The sequence below is a fragment of the Mus musculus genome, chromosome 1 (genome assembly GCF_000001635.26).
Source record: "Mus musculus strain C57BL/6J chromosome 1, GRCm38.p6 C57BL/6J".
Classification (NCBI taxonomy): domain Eukaryota; kingdom Metazoa; phylum Chordata; class Mammalia; order Rodentia; family Muridae; genus Mus; species Mus musculus.
This window is the reverse complement of record NC_000067.6, coordinates 95311065-95336918: the sequence shown is the minus strand read 5'-3', so window position 1 is coordinate 95336918 and position 25854 is coordinate 95311065. Positions and strand designations below refer to the sequence as shown.

The following is a 25854-nucleotide window of genomic DNA, read 5'->3' as shown; positions in this document are numbered from 1 at the left end:
CTAAATGCACAATAAATTATTGAGAAATTAAGCTACTTCTTCTCAAGATTGTCCCTACTGTCCCTACTGGTAAAGGACCATAAATACTGGTGGTAAACTTCTAACGTTCAACTTTTGGGGATAGTGTTAAGAGGTGTATCTGTGGCCAGACCAAACCTGCACTTCTGTAGCATGTATAAGATCAGAAATAGTTTTGATTTTCTTGTCAGCTTGGTACCACATGGATGACCAGTGGAAGATGGCTCATATTGTTGCAGGGCCTCGAGCTAACAGGCCCCTTGGTTTGTTTCCTAATGGCGAAGGATTACCTCGTATGTCTCTTGGAGCTACAATCCTTAGACCCATGCTTGCCCTTTCCAGAGTCACTACAATACCCTGGAAGCCTTTGTGTTTCATAGCAGCCAGAGCCTACTTGTTCTCTTCCACAAATACCCTATCTTCCACATCTGCTACTTTGAGCTCCAAATCTGGTAACCTTAAAATTTCTTTGGAAATGGCCAAATTCACCACAGTTAAAGCATCAGACATTTTTTTGTTTTGTTTTGTTTTGTTTTGTTTTGTTTTGTTTTGTTTTCCGAGACAGAGTTTCTCTGTATATCCCTGGCTAGCATCAGATATTTTGATTCCTGAGACTTCTAGCTATGGCTTGCCCTATCATATTGGCATGAGACTTCTGAAACCAAAACAAGTCGACTCTCTTTTTTCATTTATCTATCAGGGTTCCTCATGCTTGCAATAGTCTGATTGCTCTCTTACTTTCACTATTTGAATTTCAAATGCCAAAATCTCTATCAATGACTCTGGTTTCAGGGTCTGATATGGCTCTCCTGCAGCTCCTCAATCCTATCCCAAGGTATTAAAATTACAACATGATGTTCAATTATGACCTCATCTGAGTGATTTGTTCTCATAGGCTAGTATAACGACCCTTCACCAAGCAGTTGGTCTTTAGCAACACTTATCCCCCTTGCTATATTACGTTGTTCTAGTTCCATGGCTTCTTGCCTCCATTATGACAACCATTGTCATGAGAAGTTCTTTGGTGTATTTCTAGGAAGTGAAGACCAAGGAAGACCATCAAAGACCAGCAAAGTGTTGCATGGTGTAGCAATGCAAGAGCATCCTCTCACTGTTTGTGGGGTTCCATTTATGTTCTTTCTAAACATGTTCTCAAGTGTTTGCTTTTATCACATGCTCTCACAAGACAGTTTCCAGAAAAACATCACATGATTCAACTGAGTTGTTAAAAGAATACAGAAATTTCCATTTCAATCATGTAGATTGTAGTTTCTTTCCCTTGGTTCTAAATTAATCTTAGTGACAGGCTTAATGAATAGAATGTGTCAGAGCCAATATCACACACACCTGAAATGAAATCCTAAGATAGGTGGCTGTTTTTCACATTTACCTTAGGATGATTTTCAGAATCCAGTTGCTAAATTCATGTTAAGCACTATAATTGACCTCTTCACAAACTGTCAGCATATGAGTAAGCTGCTTTGGAGTCTCAGTCAAGGTAAAACTTAAGATGAGCACAACCCCAGCCACAGAATGATGGTGCCACATAACCTCAGTGGACAGCCAGCAGAGCTTCTCAATATAAGGAGAGAATGTGGCAACTAGAACGCTGTTTTAGTATGTGAAGTTTTGAGTTTTATTTGAAATATTACAGGTCTGAGTTATACTTAAATATACAACCATTTTTCTTTTTATCTTTTTCTCATTCTGAGAGGAGATTTTATTGTGGCCTTGTTGAATGAGAGTAGCCTCAAGGTTGGCTTTAGTCAGTAACAAATTAATTCATCATCATGAAGCAGAAGTCTATAAAAGAGCCAAGTTTAGCTTTTGAGGTAGATTTTTTAAACCAGCTTTACTACAGAGAAACTGTCAAACACAGTAGAAGTAGACATCATAAAGTTGATGTTAATAAATAACAACATCCTTGTAAACCAGTATGACTCGGGATCATTCCATTTTGTCACACATTTCAATGACCTCACTGATGCTAACAAGCAATGGAGTTTTCTCTAAGTTTTCTTCTAAATTTTAAAATATGTAAAAATCAGACCTGGGTGGGAATGGATTTGTTGCAAGATAATGCTAGTCTCTAGATAAAATCCTGACTTCGAAGTCTACAGATGAAAATTTTCAATCTCTTGATCTCTGACAAGACTCAGACTTATAACCATGCAATCTATATTAACTCTCTCTCATTATACTACAAATGTATTTGAAATTCATAGATTTCCAAAAATATCTAATCTCTAGCAAGATAGTCAACCTTCTTTGTCTGATTCTTCCTTGACCTCAAACTCAGAGATCCACTGAGACACTATAGTCAAGGAAACATATGTTTTGGACTCAGTATATAAATATAAAACACATGTTAATATATAATTATGCAGTATTTATTTTATAAACACATTCTATCTGTACCACTTAAATAATTTTAAATCATATTTATTCTTTTTCATACTTTAGCACAGACAATTATTACTACTTACAAACTCAAAAATAACAGTAGATTTGGCTCTTTCTCCATAAAAACGGGAAAAAGTTTAGTAGAATTGTATTTATTCATAGCAGTTAGCTGTGGCTTATAGTTCTTTACATTATGACACTGACAAAACGAAAGCAACAACAATGGATTAATAAAGAAAGCCAAGTTACAATAATATGGTAAAAGACAGGGACAAAAGCTCTGCAGAAAACAGTTTTAAAATAATTTTCAAACAGAAAATCCAGCATAGTACAGTTTGTCCCTAATAACACAGAGCACACTAATAAATACAGCAGTTCCAAATATACAAAGTTGTAACCAAATGATGCACTATGGATTGAGTATCAACAAATTAAAGGTTGACATAATGTATGTAACTTAAATTCCCCTCCCCTTGATAGAGTGGCTTCTTATTCCTTAGACATAGAAACTCTGTTCTTCAGTAGAAATATGGAAATCTTCTCATGAAAGGCACATACTCATCTGTAAAATGAATAAATAGAAACATGAATAACACTGGTTTATAAACACATTTAAAGATTCAGAAGTTTTGAAGAGAATAACATAAAACTAAGAAAAAATCTTTATTGTAAGCCACTCTGATCATATGATAATGTCACTATTAATTACTTTGGATATTATCCTTTAAACTGTAATTTTAATTATTCAAAATAATTTTATACATATTATGAGTAATAAAATCTCATTCATATTCACAATAAAAATTTTCACAGAACATTAACAAATTATTTCAGTGGGCATCAGGAAATACAGGTTTTTTTGGGTTTTTTTCTTTTAGAGTTTCTATAAATACAGTTCTCTATTTCTGCTTCTTGGCTTTTGAAATGAAGATCAAAACCCATAGTTCTGAAATCACATTCAATGAAAAAACAATCTTTCAGATATTTGTAGCATGGCAACAACAAAAAATCCTATACAAGACAAAGTTTTGGTGGGTGTGGATGAGAGGGATAAATTCACAACTAGTCTGCGCTACCCAGTCAGACCCTGGCACAATCAATGAGCAGCAATGGAGTTTTCAATAAACACATGCTGGGATGTCTCACTTTTTCCTTACTTATAAAAATACGAATCTTCATTTCTATTCACTCCTCATGGGCCACATAAAGTATCTGAAAATACTGCACCTCAGGTTCTTTAGTAAATCTAATAGTGAGCCATTTACAAGTCACTGGGGTCATCTACAACAAGAGTGCCATAGGCTCACTCATTTATTTAAAAGCCTGGAAAGGTCTGGGGGGCATTCTTGACTGACGAAATCAGTCTTTAGAGACTTGGTTTTATTTCTACATGACCTTACCTTGGCTCCAGCTAAGATACATTTCTCCATGTTCTACATTCAAAGCCTGAGAACAAGAGCACACTTATACAACACCATACCATGGCTGGAGCTTTCGACTCTCCTTGACACATCTCCCACAGGACCTTATCTGGCTGCCTTCTGCATTTTTAAAAATAACTGTAACTCAAACATCACTTCATCAATATGCCCTTCTCATCTGCTACCCTTAATTCAGTTGCCTTTCTCAGGAAAGCAGGATGGCATTAGCATTACATGAGGAAAAACAAAACCACGTTCTACTTCCTGAAGAAATGACACAGATGTTAGACTAGAGTCAAGGGCCACAGCACACTGTGAGGGTGCCAAGTGCTGAGAGCTGTGCCCATTCAGAGGAATAGACATCAAAGCTGGAAAGCCATTAGAACACACTGTGGCCACCGAAGACAGGACTGCCAGCATACCCTGTCCTCTGAAGAAGATCATATTTTGAGATGGCATACTGTCGTAGATAAACACAGGTCAATAACTTCTATGATGATAAAAGCCTGTCACAAAACAAGATGTTCAACTGCAACCACAAGCTGCCAAATTATTCCAGAGATGAAGCTTGCAAGAGATGGAAAGGAAAATACTTGCATGAAGTATCATTACACTGTCAGAGTTAAACTGGCAGCTTGTTCAGCTATTTTGGTCACCAGCCCAAAAGCAGTAAGGCCCTAGATGAAGTAAGTAATGGTTTAAGTCTCCACAAAACTTGCAACAATTTGAAACAAAGGACACAATATGGGTAGAATCTTTTATTAATCTCAGTGGTCAATGCTCTGATGATGCCCTGTGTGCTCAAAGCAGGCAAGTATTACACCAGCTAGCATGTGCCAATATGTGGAATAGGTGTAGAAAACAGTTGAAAAGCAAGTTTTGTTGTTGGTTAATCACCTCAAATACACTGAAAGATTTTAATTTTAATTTTTTCCAGACAGGTTCTCACTTTGAAGTCCCAGAGATCCTCCTGCCTTGGCCTCTCAAGTTTTAGGATTACAGCATCATCTACCATGCTTGGTTCTGGGTTTTTATTAACTCTTAGAAATACTGCCTTTTTTTTTTTTCAATTATAGTGTCACATAGCTAAAGATGCTTATGAATTCCTGATCCCCTTCCTTTATTTTCAGAGTCAAAAATACTGTTCAGTGTTGGGAAGCTGGGAAGACAGTGATCAATTAATAGATTAAAAGAATAAAATCACTTCTTTATTTTGTAAGACAGCTGTACTTGTAAATGTACACACTCAGCCTGGGCGTCCCTCACAAGACAGAGCTAATCTTGACCTGAAATGAAGACCTCTATTCTGAAATACCAGTTGGTCAGTTGGTTGCCCACCACATTCTACTGCTAAGTGTATGTCACAGCTCCGTCAGTCACCTATCTATATTGCCAGCCCTATAGGGTCCAGCTAATTACTGCAGCTCTTAAACACCTAAATGAAACTCTTTTTCTGATCCTGACACTGATATAAACAGCAAGAAAGTATTGGTATGATTAGGTGTCTTTATGTACAAAGTATAATGAACACATACAATATTAAATTAAACACAGCAGCGTGAAAGGAGTGAGGAAGCAAATGTAGGGATTTAAATGACAGAGTTAGCACAGATTACTAGCCTAGTCCTGGACAATGCTAGGACTCACTTTTAAGGCTGTTTCCTTAATTTTAGAGTTGTCTTCTAATCCCTATCATTATAATAATTATTTTGTTTTGGACAGAAGTTAAACTTCCCTCTACTAATAAACTGTTTCCATTTGTTCTTTGTGCTCTAAAGTTGTTTTACTCTTCCAATAGTGAAGTGGATTCTTGATATTTTCTCTGAAGATTTCCTTTTTTTTTTTTTTTTTTTTTTTTCAGAAAAGTGGCGGCTTGCTTTAGTAAAGACATGCTATCTATCTCATCTCCTGGGTTTTTCTGTTCAAAAGAAGTGAAAATGCCACCCACCATGTAAAACCTTGATATGTTCTTCCCAGGTTTACAGCTCCTAAACAAGAGAGTGGACGAGGAAGACAGAAACTCTCTACACACAGTACAAAAGCTAAGTTTATGCACCTGTAAGGAAGAAGATTCCCCTTCCTCCCTAGAAATGGTTACGTGCTTTAAAACAAACCAACATGCAAACAAAATATCAACAACAAAGAATCTGTGTGATAAAGGATAATTTTATAAGTATTAATGCAGGAGAGGTAAGATATGATTGAAAATTAATTACAATTGCTAGTGTAGAATGCTAAGGTTCTTCATGCAGCAGGAAACAAAGAAAACTGCAGGATTCCCAGCCCTGTGGGATTTGGATCCATATCTGGAAAACTAATAGGAGCGGAGACTCTTAGGTGAGGGAAGGGACAGAATGGGGATATTTATATTTTAGATGGAAATCAAATAAATACTAAACAAATGGAATGAGATTGTACCAGGATAAGGAGGCAGCCCCAATTTTCCTCCCTCGAACTGGAATTCTAAGAATTCCAGGGCGGGGGAGGTTATAGGGGACTTTTGGAGAGGAAACTAGAACAGGGGATAACATTTGAAATGTAAATGAAGAAAATATCTAATAATAATAAAAAAGAAAGAATTCCTTTAGAAGACCATTCTGATAGCACTCCTAGTAAAAAGGGCGGCATAGTGTCTACTTAGTCATCCCTGTGACAGTTTTAGTACCTCATGTTCCCAAGACAAAATGAATTGTTCCCGCCTAGTGAAATGTGCATCAATTACTGAGATATTTTCTACGCACTAATGTTTATTACTGCATATATGTATATTGCATATTATGTAATGAATATTATTTCTGCTAATAGAATGTAGATTCATTTTTAATTTTTATACAATATAGTAATTAAAGCGAGACACAGTAACTCATACCTACAATCTCATCATTCAAGAGGCTCAGGACCACCACAAGTTCAAGACCAGCTGTTCACATAGCAGTACGATGTATATATTTTGAATATAAATTATGTATATGTGCATATACATAATACTATATTTATAAAATGTATGTGTGTATATACACAATACACATATACTAGTCTATCCCATTGGATATGTAATTTGGATATTATATATAATTGGTATAGACTACATATATGCCTACACACACGCACACCATACACACACACACACACACACACACATATATATCCAAATACATAATGGTACATTGGAAGAATATTAGGGTTGTATAAAATTCTATTTATTAATAAATGTGCTCCCTTAAATTGTATTTGACATAATATTAAAATAACCCAGTGTTTCCTCTTCCTCATTATTACTTTGTTTTTTCTTGATGTTTTTCCACTTTAGCCTTTTCCACGTTTCTTATTGTTCCCTTTGTGTCTGAACCATTCTGCAGAACAAACTGTCCAGTAGATCCATTCATCTTTCAAAGATACAGATTAATGATGTACAAGAGCTGAGAAATGTAGCGTTTGCCTTCCTGTTTCAGTTGTTAAAATCCCTGCATTCAGTGGTGAGGACAGCTAGTAATGTACAGCAATAGAAGGAGCAGGCAGGCTTCACAGCAGTTGCTTCACGGCAACTGGTAGCAAGTGTTCTGTGCTGCCTGATTATGTTCATCATATACTGTGCCATAAAGGGGGAATTAAAGTCAGCCATCAAAGAAGGGACATAAAACTGCTGAAGTTTGGAATTTGTCATAGCATAGAAAGGATGAGATGCTGACTGGGATATTCTCATTTTTTTTCCTTAAAACTAATGAAAACTTGATACAAGTACTATAAAATGCTACCCAAGATTCTCAGTGGTGGTGTGCTTACCAAGTCAGTGAGGTGTGGGGGGTGGGGGGAACAAGAGCATAGTCCCTGTTATTAACATATGTGGAGAAACCCAAACTTCAAAATTATTTAATAAGCTACATTAGTAATATAATTTCTTAAGGATAGTGGGCTAATGAACGTAAATCTACCAAGCATGACTTTAGTTAGATAATTACATGAAGTGCTTTCTTTTAATACACCATTAAGAATTCTGTGAAAACATGCTAGGTGCACGGATAAGGCAGATACATGTGCATTGTCTGAAATTAAGTCATCTCTGCTATCATAGTAAATTTGCTGTGGCTTCATTTTTAATCTTTTTACTTCTTTTACAACTTCATTCAAATTTGATTCTTGTTTGCCTTCTTAATATGCCTTTATTCTTTTTAATTTTTATTTTATTTTTAAGGTTATATCATTTCCTTTTCACTGTCCTACCTCAAAATCTTCCCATATATCTCTGCTTGCTCTCTGTCAAATGTTTTGCTTTTCACTTATTGCTATAACGTCCATGTATGTGCATATGAATAACAATGCACTCCTAGAGGCATATGCACAGCCTGCTCAGTCTATGTACAGCAAACACACATACAACAGGGCTGATCATTTGCTGCTGGACAACCAATGGCTGGGTTCTTCTCTGAGGAAAACGATTTCTTCACTCTTAGCATTCCTTAGTTGGTTGTAGTTTTTTGTGTGGTGTTGAGTCCCTGTGGTCCTCTCTTCTCTAGTTCCGCATGCCTGTTAATGCTGATTTTGTTCAGCTCATCTTAAGCAGTTATGTTGGTGAGAATTTGTGGATGTAGCTTTTGACATTTCTAGAAAGCAGTCTGACAGTATATGTCTTAATCCTTTCACTCTTATATCCTTTACATTCAGAGTTGGAAACATAAACCTACATATGTGCCTATGTATGTATGCATGTATGTATGTATGTATGTATGAATGTCTATTACAAAGCACAATGTATTCCTAACAGTCTTGCCAAAGAAAAAACTCCACTCTCGAATGTTCCCACTCATGAATTCTACCAACCGAGAAATACAAATCTAGCATAAAAACACCAATGCAGAGCTGAGGAGAGAGCTCAGAGGTGCTTCTATAGCATACATCTGCTAGACTCTGGATTTAATCTACATCAACACAAACACACAAATGCAGAGAATAAAGGAAGAACACACAAACAATTCTACTGTATTTTGTTACTTGTGTCTCTAACTATCCATCTTTGTTTCTCATTTTAAAAATAAACATATGCCTTCAAAAGTAAACTACCATTGATTTTGGAAACCTTAATTAATAAAAATGTCTAATCCCAAGTTTACTATTTTTACATTTTTTTTTCTGTCTTGCTAGCCTTACGTCTATCTAACAGACCATTAACCACATGAAACTGGGCAATTTGACTACCTCTGTTCCCCCTACAAAGCCAGAGGTTGCTAGAATACCTGGGCACATAGTAACTATCAATCACTGATCCTAATATCAGAATGATCATTCCGTTTTCTCTGATCATTAGGATACTGTATAATCACCCGTAATTCCGTACAATAACACTGGCTCCATACTTGATGGCCCATAGTAACTCCTATAGCTTCACTTCAGTTTGACTGTGCTCCGCAATGACTGCTGTTAAATTTAATACCTACTGAGATATAAACTAAGACTCAAATCTCAATGGCTTCACGACCTTATTGTTAAACACTGAACCACTTTATTATTACTGTCTTTCTCCTCTGCCTACAAAATTTAATTCCTAAATTTGTGTGATATCCTTAAATATCCTCTGATATCTACAATAGTACAAATCCCTCTCATAATTGCAGGATCTTATTCTTATTCTAGCTGCCTACAAAATCTACGAAGTAGTTTTCAAAATGGGTTGTGGAGCCCAGTCCGATGGATCCATCTACAAAACACTCCTCCACCTCCGGTCAGCGAAAGCTGCAGAAGAGGCAGAATGATTATAAGAGCCTGAAGGGTTTGTATTAGCTACATTTACGGGAGTAAGACTGTAACTTGGCTTACAGTTTGGAGGGCACATTCCATCATGGTGGGGAAGAATGGCAGCAGGCAGGAGAGTGACAATGTGGCTAGTCACATTGGAACCCTAGTCAGTAAACAGGAGCAGGAGGACACTGGAGCTGGGTACTAACCTGGTAAACTGCACTGATGGTGTCCTATTTTCTTCAGCAAGGCTCTACTGGCTAATGGCTCTACTGGCTAATGGCTCTACTGGCTAATGGCTCTACTGGCTAATGGCTCTACTAGCTAATGGCTTTACAAGCTTGAGTAAACAATGCTACCAGCTGAAACTAAGTATTCAAACAGAAATAGAGAGGATGATTCCATTCAAATGACAACCTATTTAATAGAGATGAACTGATGCTCCAATTGAGTTGTTCTTTGGAGGTAATCATGAACTGTAAATTTCATTTGTCTTTCCTATGAATGTATAGAGCAGACGTCTCATACATATTTAGCATAATTGAATATAATTATGGTCATCGCAAATGATAAGGATAGTTTTAAAAATAAATCACCTCTAAAGCCTTTGTTTATTTAGCACTCTGACATGGCGCCCAAGGTCATCATGTATTTACTCAATATGTCTTTTGTGTTCATGCTACTGCATATTATTTTTCTTCGGATTCTAACATGAAGGTAAGAACAAATTATGCACATTAACTATTAAATGCAAGCTAACAAATTTAGCTGGCCCATAATTTAAAAAGAGATAGCCAATAAAACTAGTCCAGTACACCAAACAGTACAGACTCCTGCCATTCCTCTGTTAGCCCATCAGAGCCAGATGAAGACAACTTACATTCAGATCCACGATATGGAGAAATCAAGCTAGAACTGAGCCATAAGTTTTCTCCCTAATAGCTTTCTTGGGGCTGGAAGATATCATAAAGACTGCTGGCACTCCCAACTATCAACTCTTAAAGAGAAATCACAAATTTGACAATAAGAATTTTATTTACTAAATAATGGCTTTTGGGAGCAATGCTATTCAGCTATATAGGATATCTTCATTCTAACAACAGAAAAGTCTTGGGATCTAAAAACAAGGTAATAAAAGTTGAACTATTTAGTTCTACATCAATACAAAAAAAGTAACCCTGCACAAACCATAACAACTAAAACGACAACCTGCATGATATATCCACTGGCTTTCAGACAGGGTTTTAGGCCTCTACCAGGGGAATATATGTCTGGCATTATAAACAGAAAAACAAAACAAACAAAAACCACATAGCTAGGAGCTTGGGAGCATAGGGCCTAGTGGGGTATTCACTACTGTGGTTCAGATAAATAAACATGGAACCAAACTGCATTCTAAATCTCTCTGCAAGGAACAACAGTGAAGCAGAATCAGAACTGCTCAAGGTGTTAATAAGTGGTAGTTGAAAGCTTAGCCCTAAGCAGGGCATTTGAGCCACCCCAATGAGGCTCAGAAAACCTCTGAGATGAGTGAGTGGAAAGAATACAACAGCTGGAAGTTACACAGGAAAACTATGGAACATTGTCTTCAGGACATGGCACAGCCACTGCAAACGGCAGCTTGAGTCTTCTGCACTGGGCCTGTATACCACTGAACCTGTCCATAGCCAGTCATGAACTGGGGTCTGACTCCTCCCTGCTGAGCTATTGGCTACTAAACAACTCTGGTGAAGGAAGAGCTATGTGCAGCAGTTACTGATCTAACAGTGAGGCCACCATGATCCAGTGGATATGTGCATACCAGTGTTTCTCAAAAACAAACATAAGCATATATACTAAGGTAATGTATACTGCAAGAATGAAACATTTCAAACTTAAACACTACAAAGAAATCTGCAAAGAGAAAGCTCATTTTAGTGAATGTATACTGTGGTTTATGTCCATTCCAGCACAGCCTTGTGAATGAAATCCATTGCTTGAGCAGGACAAAGAACTTCATTAAACAGAACCAAATAAAATCTGCTGGAATAAAGCCTGTAAAATGATAGTGTACTTCAACTGTCTGAGCAAAGGTTTGCATCTTGACACACTGCAGCAACTTACCTTCTAGGATGATTGGCATCAAACAATGTGTTGTCATCATCCTCATCGTCTTGCTCTAAAGGTGTCAATTCCATGTTCTCTATGTTCGTATCCAAAACACCGTACCTCCTAGTCTTGCGGTTTCTTCTTCTCATCCTAGTAAACCAGCCAAATAAATAAATACCATTATTTTAATATAGCCTTATCTTTACTTTATATGTAACTGTAAATTAAAGAAATTAGTTTGTTTCTTTAATTAGAATTTAGGTATTTCTTACCAACCACACCTTCAGCACAAAACTGATTAAAATTCAGGCATATTAATACAATCAATTTAGCACAAAGGATTCCTGGAAACCCATTAAATAAACTCATCCCTATATATTCGCATGACTTCAACATCTCTCCTGTCTAGCATACTCTCCTGAACCTCTGTGAACTAAAATTGAGTGATATTTGCTATTATTACTTATGTGTGTATATATATGTGTGAATATGTGTAAGTGAATGAAATGTGTGTGGATGCCACACAAGCCAGAAGGATGAGGGTGCCACATTCCTGCAGCTGCAGCTACAGTTGGTTCTGAAACGCCTCCCGTGGGTTCTGGAAACAACTCAATGTCCTCTGAAGAACAACAGTAACCTTAATTGCTGCGCCATCTCTCCAGCCCCTAGAGATAATTTTGCAAGCCTTCCTTCAGGTACTAAATCTTTCTGAAGCACTCTAGTTTCAGCCTTTATCTCTTGTCCTTGATGCCTTCTTACTGACAGACACAACTAAGCACTGTTATTACCACCCAAAAGCTAGGTATAGGAAGCCCTAGGCATACACCGATTTAGATTAGTGGCTCATTACCTAGACTACACATCAGAATAATCTGAGAATTTTAAAATGATCATACTTGAGGCATAAGGCATAAAGAAACCAAATATTTCAGGAATAAACTCCGCATCACTAAGCTGGTGATTTCTGACTCAGTGATCCAAACTATGATGATACATTCAATACCTAAGAACAAAACACAATAGTATCAACACTATATACAGGACATCCAATGTGTGTTTTACAGGGACTTGTTGGATATTAGAAACAAAACAAAAAGTATTCCAACACGTGATCACAAATGAAATTCATTTTACTTAAAGTACAATTTATTCAGCTTGACAACCAGCTCCAATGGCAGAGTATTAAAAGCCTCCTCAAAAGTAACTGAGAACACTGAAAGACTAAGTGCCTGTACATTTATGCAAACATGCATACATTAAAATCAGTGTTTGTGTCATATTAACCAGTAGACACTACATTAGTTTTTTGAGTATAAAATATCTATTCTCAGGTATCAAAATTTGTAAGCTATTACTACATCTGGAGAAAAATATAATTTCCACAGGTCATTTCTTACAGACCTATCTTTATATCTACCTAGAGGTGATGAAGTAGCTAGTTTCAGAACAGTATTCAACATCCCATATTTAACCAATGTAAAGCATAATGCATGTTTTAACTAGAAAGAACAAGACAGTGTAAAGTATAAAGTAGCATTATATAATAAGAAATTACATACTTAAACTAGCAAATTACAATGCAAAATGTGTTGATGTATAAATAAACACACAGACATTTGCACACATTCTCACAAATTATATAAAACACAATCCTAAGTTTTTGCTTCTATTGGGGTTTTATAGGCCTATATGATTTTTGTCACATATCTGTCTTAATATTTTGTTTTGGTTAGAGCCCTTAAAAATTCTTCTGTCTAGGACTTTATAAGAACTTTACCAAGTTAAATTTAGACTTCTTAAAAGTACTTAACAGAAAAGCTATCAACATTACTTTGGAAAAAAAGAAAAAGTTAAGGGAAGTAAGCAGTCACTATTGTCCCTTTTCATTAATGACTGGTAATGAAGGTGCTACTTAGATATCTGTGATGACTCGCATGCTCTCACACAGTGAGCAAAGACTTAGGCAGCACAGGTTGTAGATACTGGCAGTTCTAATAGAGCTGCTTTCTCTTTGGCAATTCTTTCAGTGCGTTTTCTAAATCACATGACTTCCCAGTCCACAGTTTCAGTCAATGAGGAACCTGATACCACGTGAATGTATCTCTCGTAACAAACTCACTATTCCCAGCTCGTGTACAACAACTGAACAACATGCTAGGATCCTGGACTAACTCAGCTAACGCGTCACCTATAATCTAAGTCATCACAAGTTGAATGATGATTAATTTTCAGCAAACTGATAAATGCATCTATCTAACATTACATCCCATTCCTAGGTGTGAAACAAACATCAGGTGGCACTGACCTAGGAATTCCAGCTTATATATAATCTGGGCATATTCTCTCTATAGTTTACATTGTACATTTATTCAGTAATACATGCAAATACTATTTCCAAAAATCTCTTAAAAACAAGGACCTAAATAGGTCCTACATAGAGACAGAATAGTTTAGTACTAAATATTAATTAGTGCGAGATACATCTTGATTAAAATAAATTTACCAATTAATATATGTATTAACTCATATAAAAATTAAACAAAACTTAAAAGTCTTATATTAATAGAATAACTTAAAATGACATTTCTCTAAAAATGTCTTTCCTCATTCTAGTGGTACATTCAATGATGCTTACATGGTCATGACAGCTACTATTAACAGCCAGGAATCTTCACTGGCCTGCCCTAGAGACTCAGTGACAACAGGATATATCATCTCTAGTTGCCAAGATGTGACACATTTTCACTACACTTATCCATTGTCATTCTGAGCCATATATCCTCCCTATGCGCATGTGCTACATCCCTTATAAAAAGCCTCCTCTCCCTCCTCCCTCTCCCCCTCCACCCTTGCTCTCAGGTAGGGTCAGTATACTACCCTCCCCCAATAAACCTGTCACATGAGATCTGTTGTATGGTCTGACTTTGTGACATCCGTACCTTAGATCATAACAGTTATACCCCATAAAATATCAACAGCTATATAAACAGTGCTATATGTAGTGGTATTTCTCAAGGAAAATCAAAAACACAAAACTTTAAAATCATTGTGATGACCCAATGAGCTATTTAAAATGTTAAGCATAAAATAAACTATACATTTTAATAAAGAAAAATATTAAGGTAAAAACGCTATTTTTTTCTTTTACTACCCAGTTTACACTATTTTTCAATTGAAATCTAAATGAGGCTTTAAAACCACTCCTTACATTCTTTACTCTCATACATATAAATGTGTTAATAATTATATATATTCAGACACCAATATGCACATTTTTAATTAGCCATAATAAACACATATTGCAACTTGAAGGTATATTTTGTTGGTGACTAAAATATTAGGAATATTATCTAAAATAGGCAGAAAAGTATGGAATCCTGAACTGGCAGAAGAGACACTGAAAGAGTATTGTATAATGAGGTACATTTAATCACATCATAAGTCATTCAAATGGCTGTCTTAACATAGATGCAGATTCCTTAATGCTTCACTAAATATATTCAGTTCAGTCAGAACTATGTCTGTTTCAGTAATATGCATCAGCCATTTATAGAATCAAAAGTACTAAAGTAAGCTTTATAAAATTTTATGTGAAAACATTTGATGCCACATAAAATAAACACAACAGAATAAAACTCCATTTCACTTTACTACTCTATGGACATGAGAATACCAGACCTGGTTCACAAATTTGTTTCTTTTCATTTTCTTTTAATGGAATATGTGTCAGGACAATATTAAGTATGAACTAATATTAACAGCAGAAACTTTGTTTCATAATATATTCAAGCTAGAACGAGGACTACGTCAATCACTCACATGCACAGACACATTCACATGCGCACTCTTTATGAGCTAAGGCATAAAACAAAGCACAGTGGACCTCAGCTTATAAATATATAAGCATACATTTATATGCTTGCATTTTTACATAAATAAAACTTTTTATCATTTATCATAACAAAGAATTAATGGAGCAATTTGTAAACAAGAGTTCATCTGAAGCAATTTGTGTACTACTAATAAAGGAAGTAACATTAGTGACCTAGGATGCTAGCTCTCTACACTTTTCCTCCCAGAATCAAACCTGGATATGCGGCATAATCAAAACTCTAACTCGACATCTCTCTCTTCACCTCCTTCCATTTCTATAACCAAACACACCAGGTGTCACTTGAAATTCTTCTAGAAAAAGGTAACTAATAACGGGTCATAGTAGTATGTAGACTGAACAAAGGGTTAAGGGAAAGGCCCACATGCCACTGAAATATATTAACAGTGGTTAGGACATTCCCTTTGCAAATATTCATATTCCAATGTCTTAAAAGAGACCTCAGGAATCAAAGACCTGCTCTCCTTGGCAGACAAGTGGTTATCAACACAGGAGGAGTTGAGTGGTCCACGGCTGCCTATATCTCAACTCTCCAAAGGTGGAGTCAGGAGGAATAAGAGGTCCAGCCTGGCTCAGTTATACATTGAATTAAGAGGCCAGCCTGGGCTACATGCAACCATGTCTCAGAAGAACATAAACTAACCAACCAAAAGCAGAAAAAAAGAATTCATCAAGCAGGGAACTGATGAAAAAGCAAGATACTTCGAAATAAAGAGAAAAGGAACAAGGAGGAATGATGATGTCAAAGCAAAGTACACACTGTTCTATACACAGCTAACAGAAAGATGTGAAGAGGCATGCAAGGAGTCCTCTGTATGTATGCTCCATTAACTCAGTGTGCTACAACCAGAAGCCAGGCTATGAGTATAAAAGATAAGGAGATAGGCAGGGATCTACGGATTTGTGTTAAGATACTCCTCCCTGTCTTCTCAACTTCTGTGCTTCCCACAGTCCTTCAAATGTTCCCTCTCTATTGCTCTTTTCCCAGTACTGGCATTTAAACAGAACTGGACAGTTTAATCTTGAATGCACATCTCTTTATATAGTAATCCAAAACGTCTCTCTTCCATAGGAATCACAGCTTAGAGCACTGTAGAGAGGAGACCCTTGATCAGATCACGTGGGCCTGTTTTCTTCAACAGAAGAAACTGAATGAAGCCTGGTCTTCTGGAATGCAAAGTGGAAATGGTCAAAGAATCAGGCTACTGTTTCTTCTAGGAGTCAGCCTCCACCTGAATCCCCCATATCCTAAGCATAGCTTAGGCTTTGTCTAAGTGACTGGAACCCATCCTTAGGAAAGACGTCCCATGTACTTTGCATCCTCCTCCAATAAAATCTATCCTTAGGCTTTATTACAAATCCTTTCTAGGCCCTAGCCCCAAGCTCTATCAGCCAAACACCTCATTCTACAGTAAAGGTCGCAGGAGCTTTGCTACTGTGCTAGGGAGTTTCTATGCAGCTAGGCCTAAAGCTTTGTAACTGTCACACTTGGAAACCTCTCCAAAGTTTCAGTGTATTTAACTATATATGAAGAAACCAGAGGATCACTCTGGAAGTTGACTGAAAGGCTGGGTTGGCACAGGAATTTCATTTTTCGCCTTGTCTGTCTCATCTCCCTGACACCTCACTAGATAGTTATTTTTTATAGTAGCACACACTAACAGTAACAATGGTAGTAATTTTTAGTAACAACTAAAAAATGAAATGCTCAAAAGGACAGCATGATAGCACACAACCGTAATCCCAGTACTAGGGAGATGAAAAAAGGAAGATCAGGTGGTCAAGTCTAGCCTCTACTATATATGGAATTTGAGACCAGCCTGGGCTACATGAGGTAAAACATTGCCTTAAAAAAGAAAAAGAAACTCTCAAAAGTATTATGTCTAAATTATTGGAGAAAAAAGGTAGATTTTCAGATCACATTGAAAAGTAAGGAAAACAATAACCATTATCTCCCTGAAAATTCAGTAAATGGTTGTCGACTGGCAGGACCCGCACTACCCGTTATAGGTAGATCCTTAGATGCCTTTACTTGCCCTGATTCGCAAACCAACCAGAACTGTGAGGCCAGCCTGGACCTTGCACATCAAGGTGGGAATACACGGCACACAGGGCTGTGTGGGGACCTTCTATTCTCCTAGCCGGGTGCATTTCAGTGCAGCCTCCGTGCTGCTCAAATCCTCAACTTGTTCTGTTCTCTTCTGTTTCTTTCTTTTGACTGCTTGATATCTCAAAATTCTAGAAAATCCCATCACTTAGCCAATCTTCTCTTCCTTCCTTCCTTTTCTTCCTGTTTTGTAGGGAGGGAAGGGTGAGAGAGGCTACTTCTGCTGAAAAGCTCAATGAAATAACTATTTTTCTTAGTAGAGTCTTTAGAGTCTCAGGCTGCTCAGGCCTTCTTACTTGCTAACTATTTGGGTGGAAGCACTGTGCTTCTTCCTGGATGAAATGTAGTAAGTAAAATAGCCACTCTTCTCTGGTCTTCCTTAATCTCCAGTAATTTCCTTCCACACTGATGACTGACAGGCTACACTGTCTCATCACTGGTATCACCACTCCTGGTCATATTTTGACATCTTGAGAGAAGACCACACAGCATATTTCACACTGTATTATTATTTCACAATATACATAAACATTTGGGAAAGTTTCATCCCACAAAAATATATCTATATTTTGAGGCATCATACTTGTTAAATATATATTAATGCACTTCATCTCTCTTGATACAAAACCTGAGCACAAATGACACTTTCAAAGGATATCTAAACAATTAGATAGATTCTTTAAAAAATGTAGAACTTCTCATCTTACCTACTGCTAGTTCTTATTACAAGGCCTAGTACTGGCAGGCACTCAGCAGTACTTACTAAATTAATGGCAATGACTAATGGATATAAATAGCAATGCAGGCTTTCTATCTTTATCACTGTCTAAATTGAATTTCCCTCAATGACTTAATTTTATAATTGGGGGTGAAACTCATTCAGTAACTCATATTCTCAAGAAAGCAGGTAAGAAGCTGGGCATGGTAGCACACAGCTTTAATTCCACTACAGACAGAGGTAGGCACATCTCTGAATTTAACACTGCCTTGTTCTTTCATACCAAATACTAGGCCATCTAGGGTGGCATAGTGAAACTCCAAATAGATAGATAGATAGATAGATAGATAGATAGATAGATAGATGATAGATAGATAGATAGATAGATAGATGGCAGACAAATAGATAGAAATAAAGAAGAATCAGACAAACGACAATGTATAGCAGCAGTAGTTGCTTTAAAATACAGCTATTCGCTGACTATATCTAGCAAATGAAGAACATCTTTGAAGGAGAGGATGTTGGGTTAACATAGCATACAAAATTATTTTCAAAACAAAAACAATTATTTTCAGTTTAGCACAGTAATGAATATCAATAAATCCTAAAGTTGTCTTACTTTGTCAATTTGTAAAGTCTTAAAAAGTAAACATTCACCCAAACTCTTATTTTACACAGAAAAATTGCCAAGTTCACTTTTTTTTTATAAACCAGCTGGTCATTTTCATACACACTATCACCCTAAATAAAGTATATTTGTTAAAAGAGACCACAGTCACGGGATATGTTAGGTTCAGGCAGACCCGGATTTGGGCAGGTCCTATGTATGTGCTCCAGATAACCCCTTAACCTTGTTCAGACTCAACTGTTTTCAGAAGAATATCCCCTACTTTGAGGATTTTTGCAAGAATTATCATATTATGTGACATGGTATATTGACACACATCAATCAGCAATTAATACTGACCAGCTTATGCAGATGACAGATAAAAATCTCAAAAGTAGTGTTTTAGGTACAAAGTCAGATTCTTTGAAGGAAGCCTCGTACTAGCTTTAAAGGTTTCAGTCAGTATAAGGTTAAAACTATATTAATACTGTGCAGTTTCATATGCTAAATATTAATAGGACCCAGACATAATTTTCATAATTCTATTTTTAATTGCTGTACAATAAATGCACATACATATAGTCCCTATCATCCAAAGAAGCCAAGGTGGAAAGGTAAACGATCCGCCATCAATGAGGAAGAGAGTGAGTGGGGGTGGGGACGGCACTGTTTAATTATCTGTGAACTGTTTGATGAATGTCCCTGTGCTATTCCAGGCTGTGAGTGCCATGGGGGCAGTAATGCTGATTTATTTCAAAATGATACTGTGATTGCCCAGTGTGGGCAGCTGAATAAATATTGACTGGCTGAATAGCTGAATCGATGCTAAATTTGATGCCTACTGCCACCACTTCAAAGGATTCTTTCTCTCTATTCCATACAGTGCTGTGACCGGAGAAGTCAAGGGACTTCCCAAAGGAGGCAAAGTAGATGCATCACAATGAATAAACAGGACAACATGGCAGGAAAAAAAAATGTTTGCTTTAAGACGAGAACAGTTAATCCTAAGCTTATAATAGAAACTTTTTAATATAATCAACATATACCCTTGAAATTGTAATAACTGTCTATAGTTGTTTTCTGGCCTTACACAGTTTACTATAGGAAGAAAGTCCTACAAAGAAAGAAATTAAATAGTAATTGAGTATTTCTTTTTCTATCAGCAAGTAGCAATCACCCTTTATGTTTATCCTCACCACTTACCTATTCAGCACCATAAAGCATGAATGAAGGCCCATCCATTAAGCAACATTATGCGCTCTATACTCCGTGCACAGAGCTACAAAGTTTAACAATGGGCATACAGTATAGAACAGAACAGACAAGTACCATTTTCAGAGAGAAGCTGTATTCATCGTACGAAGTTTACTTTGTTCCTACAGCACTCTAGTGATGTATTCAAGTTCCTCTACAGAAAGAATGCTGTTGCTTGGAATAATCCTATACTACCAGAATAAGTTATTTCTATCCAAATATTTGTGATACCATGTTTGATTAAGACAAAGCATTTTTAAAGTCTCATAGAGTTTGATATAATAAAATTTTACAATGAAAATAATCAGTTTCAGCCCACATCATCGGTTACAGAAGTGACCTGGGAATGGACTCCCTTGGCACAAGTAAGCAGCCCTGGTTCTCTGTCACACATACTTTGGGAAAGGCGCCAAAATGAGCAACCACCATAATGAGGATAAAGAACACAATATGGAAGTAAAGAGAGCGAGTTCTGGATATACCAAGATTTAGTCAGCACCAATCACATTTTGGATGTTAGACAGCCAACTAAATGTAGAACTTGGACTGCGCCCACGTGTGAGATGCTGCCTGGAGTGTGCAGTTTTTATCAGCCACAGTTCTAAATCTGGTGCTTCTCATACAACAGGATACGGAATTATCCCAGAGAATCAGAAAAGGCTGAGTTCTTTCAAGTTGTAAGGAAATGAACACAGAAAAGCAACAGCAGCAACTGTTTATATAAAAGATTCCAAATAAGGAGGAATAAAAATAAAATACCAAAACCAAGAAGCATATGGAGAAAACGATCAGTATAACTGTGCTTTCTATGTACCAGGAATGATATGGTCCTTATAGGCACTACGTACAGTATTACATTAAAAACTGCATAGTAAAAATGATTTAAGTTTCTTTTAAGATTTCTAATCATCAAGAAGTCTCACTTTGGTGGTCATGAGCTTTTAATAACTTCTGAGCATTATCTAACTCCCCAGTGACAAAGTGGGTGTGGATTTTCTGAACTTTCTAAATCAACAGCCTCCAGCTCAGTGATACTGCTTATGTGAGGGGCTTTCAAATGCCTTGCATTCCTTTATATGCTTAGAACTGTGGATTCTAACCTAGCATCAATGAACTCTGAACAAATTGAACACTTGCTTTAAAAATGTAATCTTAAGTTAACTGTTCATAAAACCAAAACTAGTAAAAAGTGACTTTTTTTCCTTCAAAATCTATTTAACATTTGGCCTAAACCGAGTACAAAAAAATAAAAAAGGGGGGGGACCCTAGATTTTCAAATTTGTGCCTGCATCAAATCATTTGTAAAATTTGGTTAATGGATACAAAGAAAATCCACCCTCAAAAACATATCAACTTGGAAAAGGGTGCACTTTAATACCCTTTTCTGATTCTTTTTAAGAATATATACAACACTAAAATGTGACAAGACATATTTTCTTGATATCAGTTCCAATGTAGAATTTCAAGCCTTACCAGTAAATATTTTGTATTTCATACACTTGTAAGAGAATGTGTTATTTGGAAAACAGATGTAAAGTAGGAGCTAAGGAAGACTTGTAAAAAAAACAGATTCCATAAGATTGTTTGGGCGACACAGAAACACCGTACCATTTTAATCAACCACTTAAGACACGCCATGTTGGCTTTCCATTTACAAGTACTTATTTTTTAAAAATCCACATTTCGTTTTGAGGATTTAAGGACATTAAGTAACGGTAGTGTGTAGTTATGGGAAAGTGTGAAGTAATTTGGAAAACAGGAAATAAACAAACCAGTACAGATCTCACAAAATACCATCTGCTCTCATTTTAGGGAAAGGGAAACCACAGTTGTTCTCTTGGCTAGCTAGCCCCTTCTGCTTGGGGGTCTTCCTCTATGTGACACCTCTCCAGAGATGTGGCGCCCAATTAATTGAGGACAATTTAACTTTGGGATAGATTAAGGGCACCATCTAAGAAACATAATTGGCAAGTTTTGCAAAAGTGAAACATCCAATCAGGACTTTGTGCGCTACTTTTATGGTACCCTGCCTCAGAAATAGGAGTGCATTCTAACAGGCAAAACGTGTTAGTTACACCAACTGCAGAGTAGTGAGAGAAGTATTTCACCGCACTGTAATCAAAATTCCTGGGGATGGAAGAGCACTTCTACTTCAGGGTCTGTGAAGGCAGAGGCAAGCCTCAGAGAGCAAGATGCTGAGGTTAGGCTACTGATTTCTAAAGGAAAGGCAACAGCTTGTGTCACCAGCTAAGGCAGCACAGGCCATTAAGACAGCCAACCAGATGGTCTTAGATTCCAGTTCCTGACGCTGGGGCGGGGGCAGGGGTTAAGTCAAGCCCAGGTCACAGACATTGTCCCTGCTTCACGGAGCAGGTCACCTGTCAGCCAGGTCTAGGCTGCAAGGGGGTGCCCATCGAGGCTGTGCCTCACCTGACGGTCCTGACCACGAAGTACACCAGCACCGCGGCGCTCACCACCACCAACACGGTCAGGGCCCGCTGGGTCATGGGTTTGTCGCCAGGACTGGGACTCACGGCCAGGCTGCCACCCTGGGAACCTTCTCCGGCCTTCCCTTCGAGGCCGTCCGCCTCAGACCCCGCCCCGGGGATGCTGTCATTGCGGCTCTCCGCGCCTGGCAGCCCGGCAGCATCAGACTGAGCTTGGCCCCGAGGCTGGGCCGCGGTGGGGCCCGGAGGAAGCGGCGACAGCGTGTGCGGCCCGGGCTTGGGAGACTTGGACTCCTGCACCTCCCTGACCACCATCGACGGTACCGCCCCGGACCCGCTCAGAGCGGGCAGCAACAACAACACGAAGGCCGGAGCCAGGAAGTGGCAAGGCCCGGAGCAGCCGCGCGGGGTCGGCATGGTCTCCACGCCGGCCTCTCAGCACGCCGCAGCCGCCGGGCCGGCCTCCCGGTCCGCAGCGCCGACCATGGGCGCGCCGGAACCGCAGAGCCGACTCTCCGGAGGAGAGCGGGTGGCTGAGACTGCGCCGGGTGGCTTCGGCGGCGGCGGCGGCAGCAGCCTGCCGGGACAACCGGAAGTTCGTACATCCCCGCAGCCACTGCTGCTACGGACGCCTCCGGTTGCTAATATGTAGGGGCGGGCTGCGCTCAGTGACGTCAGAGGTTCGAGCCTATTGCGCACGCGTAGCTGTGGGACGCTCTGAGAGGTCCCAACTAGGTTTTCCATGTTTCAGGAGTGTTCCTAATAGTGAAAAGGCTTGGGCCAGAGTGGGTAACCTGAACAAGATGAACAGTTATGCCTACAGTTCTTTCCAAGTGGGGAAACGGGAGCAATAGGAAACTCGATTTAATTTCCTTGATGTCAAACTTCATAACTACATCTAATCAGTAAACACTTCCTCTCAGTTCCCTCAGGAGGATCACAAACTTTAAAGAGAGCTTTTTCTAGCTGTAAGGGTATCGACTATTCTTGGAATCCCTTTCTTTGGAAAATGTAAAGTTGTTTATTCAGGTTTTCCCCCTTTAAAGTGTAAATATTTGTAAAAACCTCTCTTGTCAATTTCCAGAGACCTACAGTCATCCTTTTGAAATAAAACCAACAAGAAAATTGTGCCCCTGTTAACTAGTTTTTGCTATGGGCTGCCTCAAGCTGCAAAACTATCCCTGAACTTATGGAAGAGAGAAAGTTTGTATATTACCTTAGCAAATACCTGGGGCTGTGATCTGCCTACTCTAGTTTACTTTACAGAACTTGAACTCCAAATTTAGTTCTCTTACATTTGAATAATGTTGCCTTTATCTAAGATTTCCATCAAGTAACACTGAGAAAAACCAGACACCTGCCTGGGGCATTGGAGCATGGGTTGTGTATAAATATGATTAGTTCTTTCTTGAGCTTTCTTTCAGTCTATTATAAACAGATTTTTTAAAAGGCTTTCTCAGACATCTGTCAAGAGTCAGCTGTTTAAGGGTCTGGAACTGCAATTTAGTCCATGTCCTGGAAACTATTAGGATTACCCTGAAGACACTGCAGTAGCTATAGAGGACCTCTAAAATCACAGCTGAAGACATGTTCTAGACAGCCTGTTCCAATCTTAAAATGCAGAACGTCACAAGACAGGTATCTGTGAATTCTACTTAATTTTGCAGGCATTTTCAAACAAGAGCTGAAGTATTTCCCTTGTGAGGGTTAACAAAACTTCATTTTATGCTAAGCATCCAACTTGGTACCCATTAGCCATTTGTCTCTGACTCCAGTCCCTTGAAGATAAGCTCCCAGTAACCTGGACTCAGTGACCACATACAGAAATGCACAGCCATGGCATTATGATATGACTAGCTGCTTTTTTAATTGTGTAATTTACTTATGCAGATACCCAAAGATTGTTTGGCCTTGCCCACGTAAGCTTGGCAGAAAAGACCAGTATTTGGTTATTTGCATAAATATTGAAGATCTTGTGGTTTTGTCTTTAAAAAGCCTTTCCCCATACCACTCCTCACAACATGCATGAGCTTGGGCTTTAAGACTATTGCCCTGCTAGCAGATAATCAATGCATCTTTTAATTATAATGTAATTGACTCTATAGTATTTTCCCGAGGGGTCAAAAAAGCCTCCATAACAACCTCTTGGCCAACAAGAGATCTCTGGTTGATACAAACATAGTTCTTCATTCTCAATAGGTGTTGTGCTATAATTTGTGCAGATACACTGTCATTTGCCCACAGGTCTGCTGTAGTCAGTATAGACATTCTTGTAACACCTGTTTTTTTGTTTTGTTTTGTTTTGTTTTGTTTGTTTTGTTTGTTTTGTTTTGTTTTGTTTTGTTTTAATAGATGGTTGAGGTCACTTTTTGAGCCACCAGGAGAGAGTCTTCTGTGTTGTCCCCAGTTTTTGCAATATTGGGCACAGTAGCTTCCTCTGTATTTACCTTTCCTTGTTGAATTTTTTTTCTTTGTCACTATTGGTGCTGGATGAACTATAAAACGATCAAAGGCAGAGTCAAAGTAAGCGTGGTGGTTTGAATAGGTTTGGACCCCATAGACTCATGTGTTTGAATGCTTGACCACAGGGATTAGCATTATTAGGAAGTGTAGCCTTATTGGAGTAGGTGTGGCCTTATTAGAGAAAGTATTATGTTACTGTGAGGGCAGGCTTTAAGGTATATTACCTTGTTTTACCAAAAATACACCATTATTATTCTTAATTTACAACTAAGAAAACTGAGATAGAAGATAATTTTGCTAAGACAGGTGTGTCTAGTAGTATTGCTAAATACAGACCCCTTGTGGTTCCAGCAAACAGATTATTTACTGCTTTATTATTATGTTTGCCCAATTCTAGCTTATTGTCTCAATCTGCTATTTCTAGGATAATAGGCAATAACCAGTCACCGTAAAATCATTGTGGCATAAACCAAGTAAACATTTCTCTTTCATACATGAGTGATTAAAGTCTTGTCAGCTATCTCAGCCTAAACCTGTCTGTACTTGGTTCTAGGCTGCCTGTTTAATTCATTTATACCTGGTAACTTCTTATATTCTTCCAGGATCAGAGTACTGAAGTTATCATATTCTTTTCAAGGGTAGTATCAAGTAGAAGGGTAGTAGAGAACAGACATAGAGAGGAACAATATGTTTGTTTGTTTGTTTT

The 25854-nt window shown here is 38.0% G+C and overlaps 1 protein-coding gene across 1 annotated transcript; it reads right to left on the bottom strand.

Annotated features, from left to right (window-relative positions):
• Positions 1-1634: 1634 nt before the first annotated feature.
• Positions 1635-23291, bottom strand: Fam174a (family with sequence similarity 174, member A). The gene is made up of 3 exons (NM_026321.4): positions 22669-23291; positions 11676-11810; positions 1635-2983 (listed from the first exon to the last, which is right to left on the bottom strand). The coding sequence occupies exons 1-3, from the start codon at positions 23100-23102 to the stop codon at positions 2980-2982; spliced, it is 573 nt and encodes a 190-aa protein (NP_080597.2). The 5' UTR covers positions 23103-23291; the 3' UTR covers positions 1635-2979.
• Positions 23292-25854: the final 2563 nt, after the last annotated feature.

Excerpts from the sequence above, each read along its gene's own strand:
- Fam174a (NM_026321.4), bottom strand. The coding sequence starts at position 23,102 with ATGCCGACCCCGCGCGGCTGCTCCGGGCCTTGCCACTTCCTGGCTCCG. Across the intron at positions 11,811-22,668 it reads TTCGTGGTCAGGACCGTCAG|GATGAGAAGAAGAAACCGCA; the intron begins GTGAGGCACAGC and ends CTGGTTTACTAG.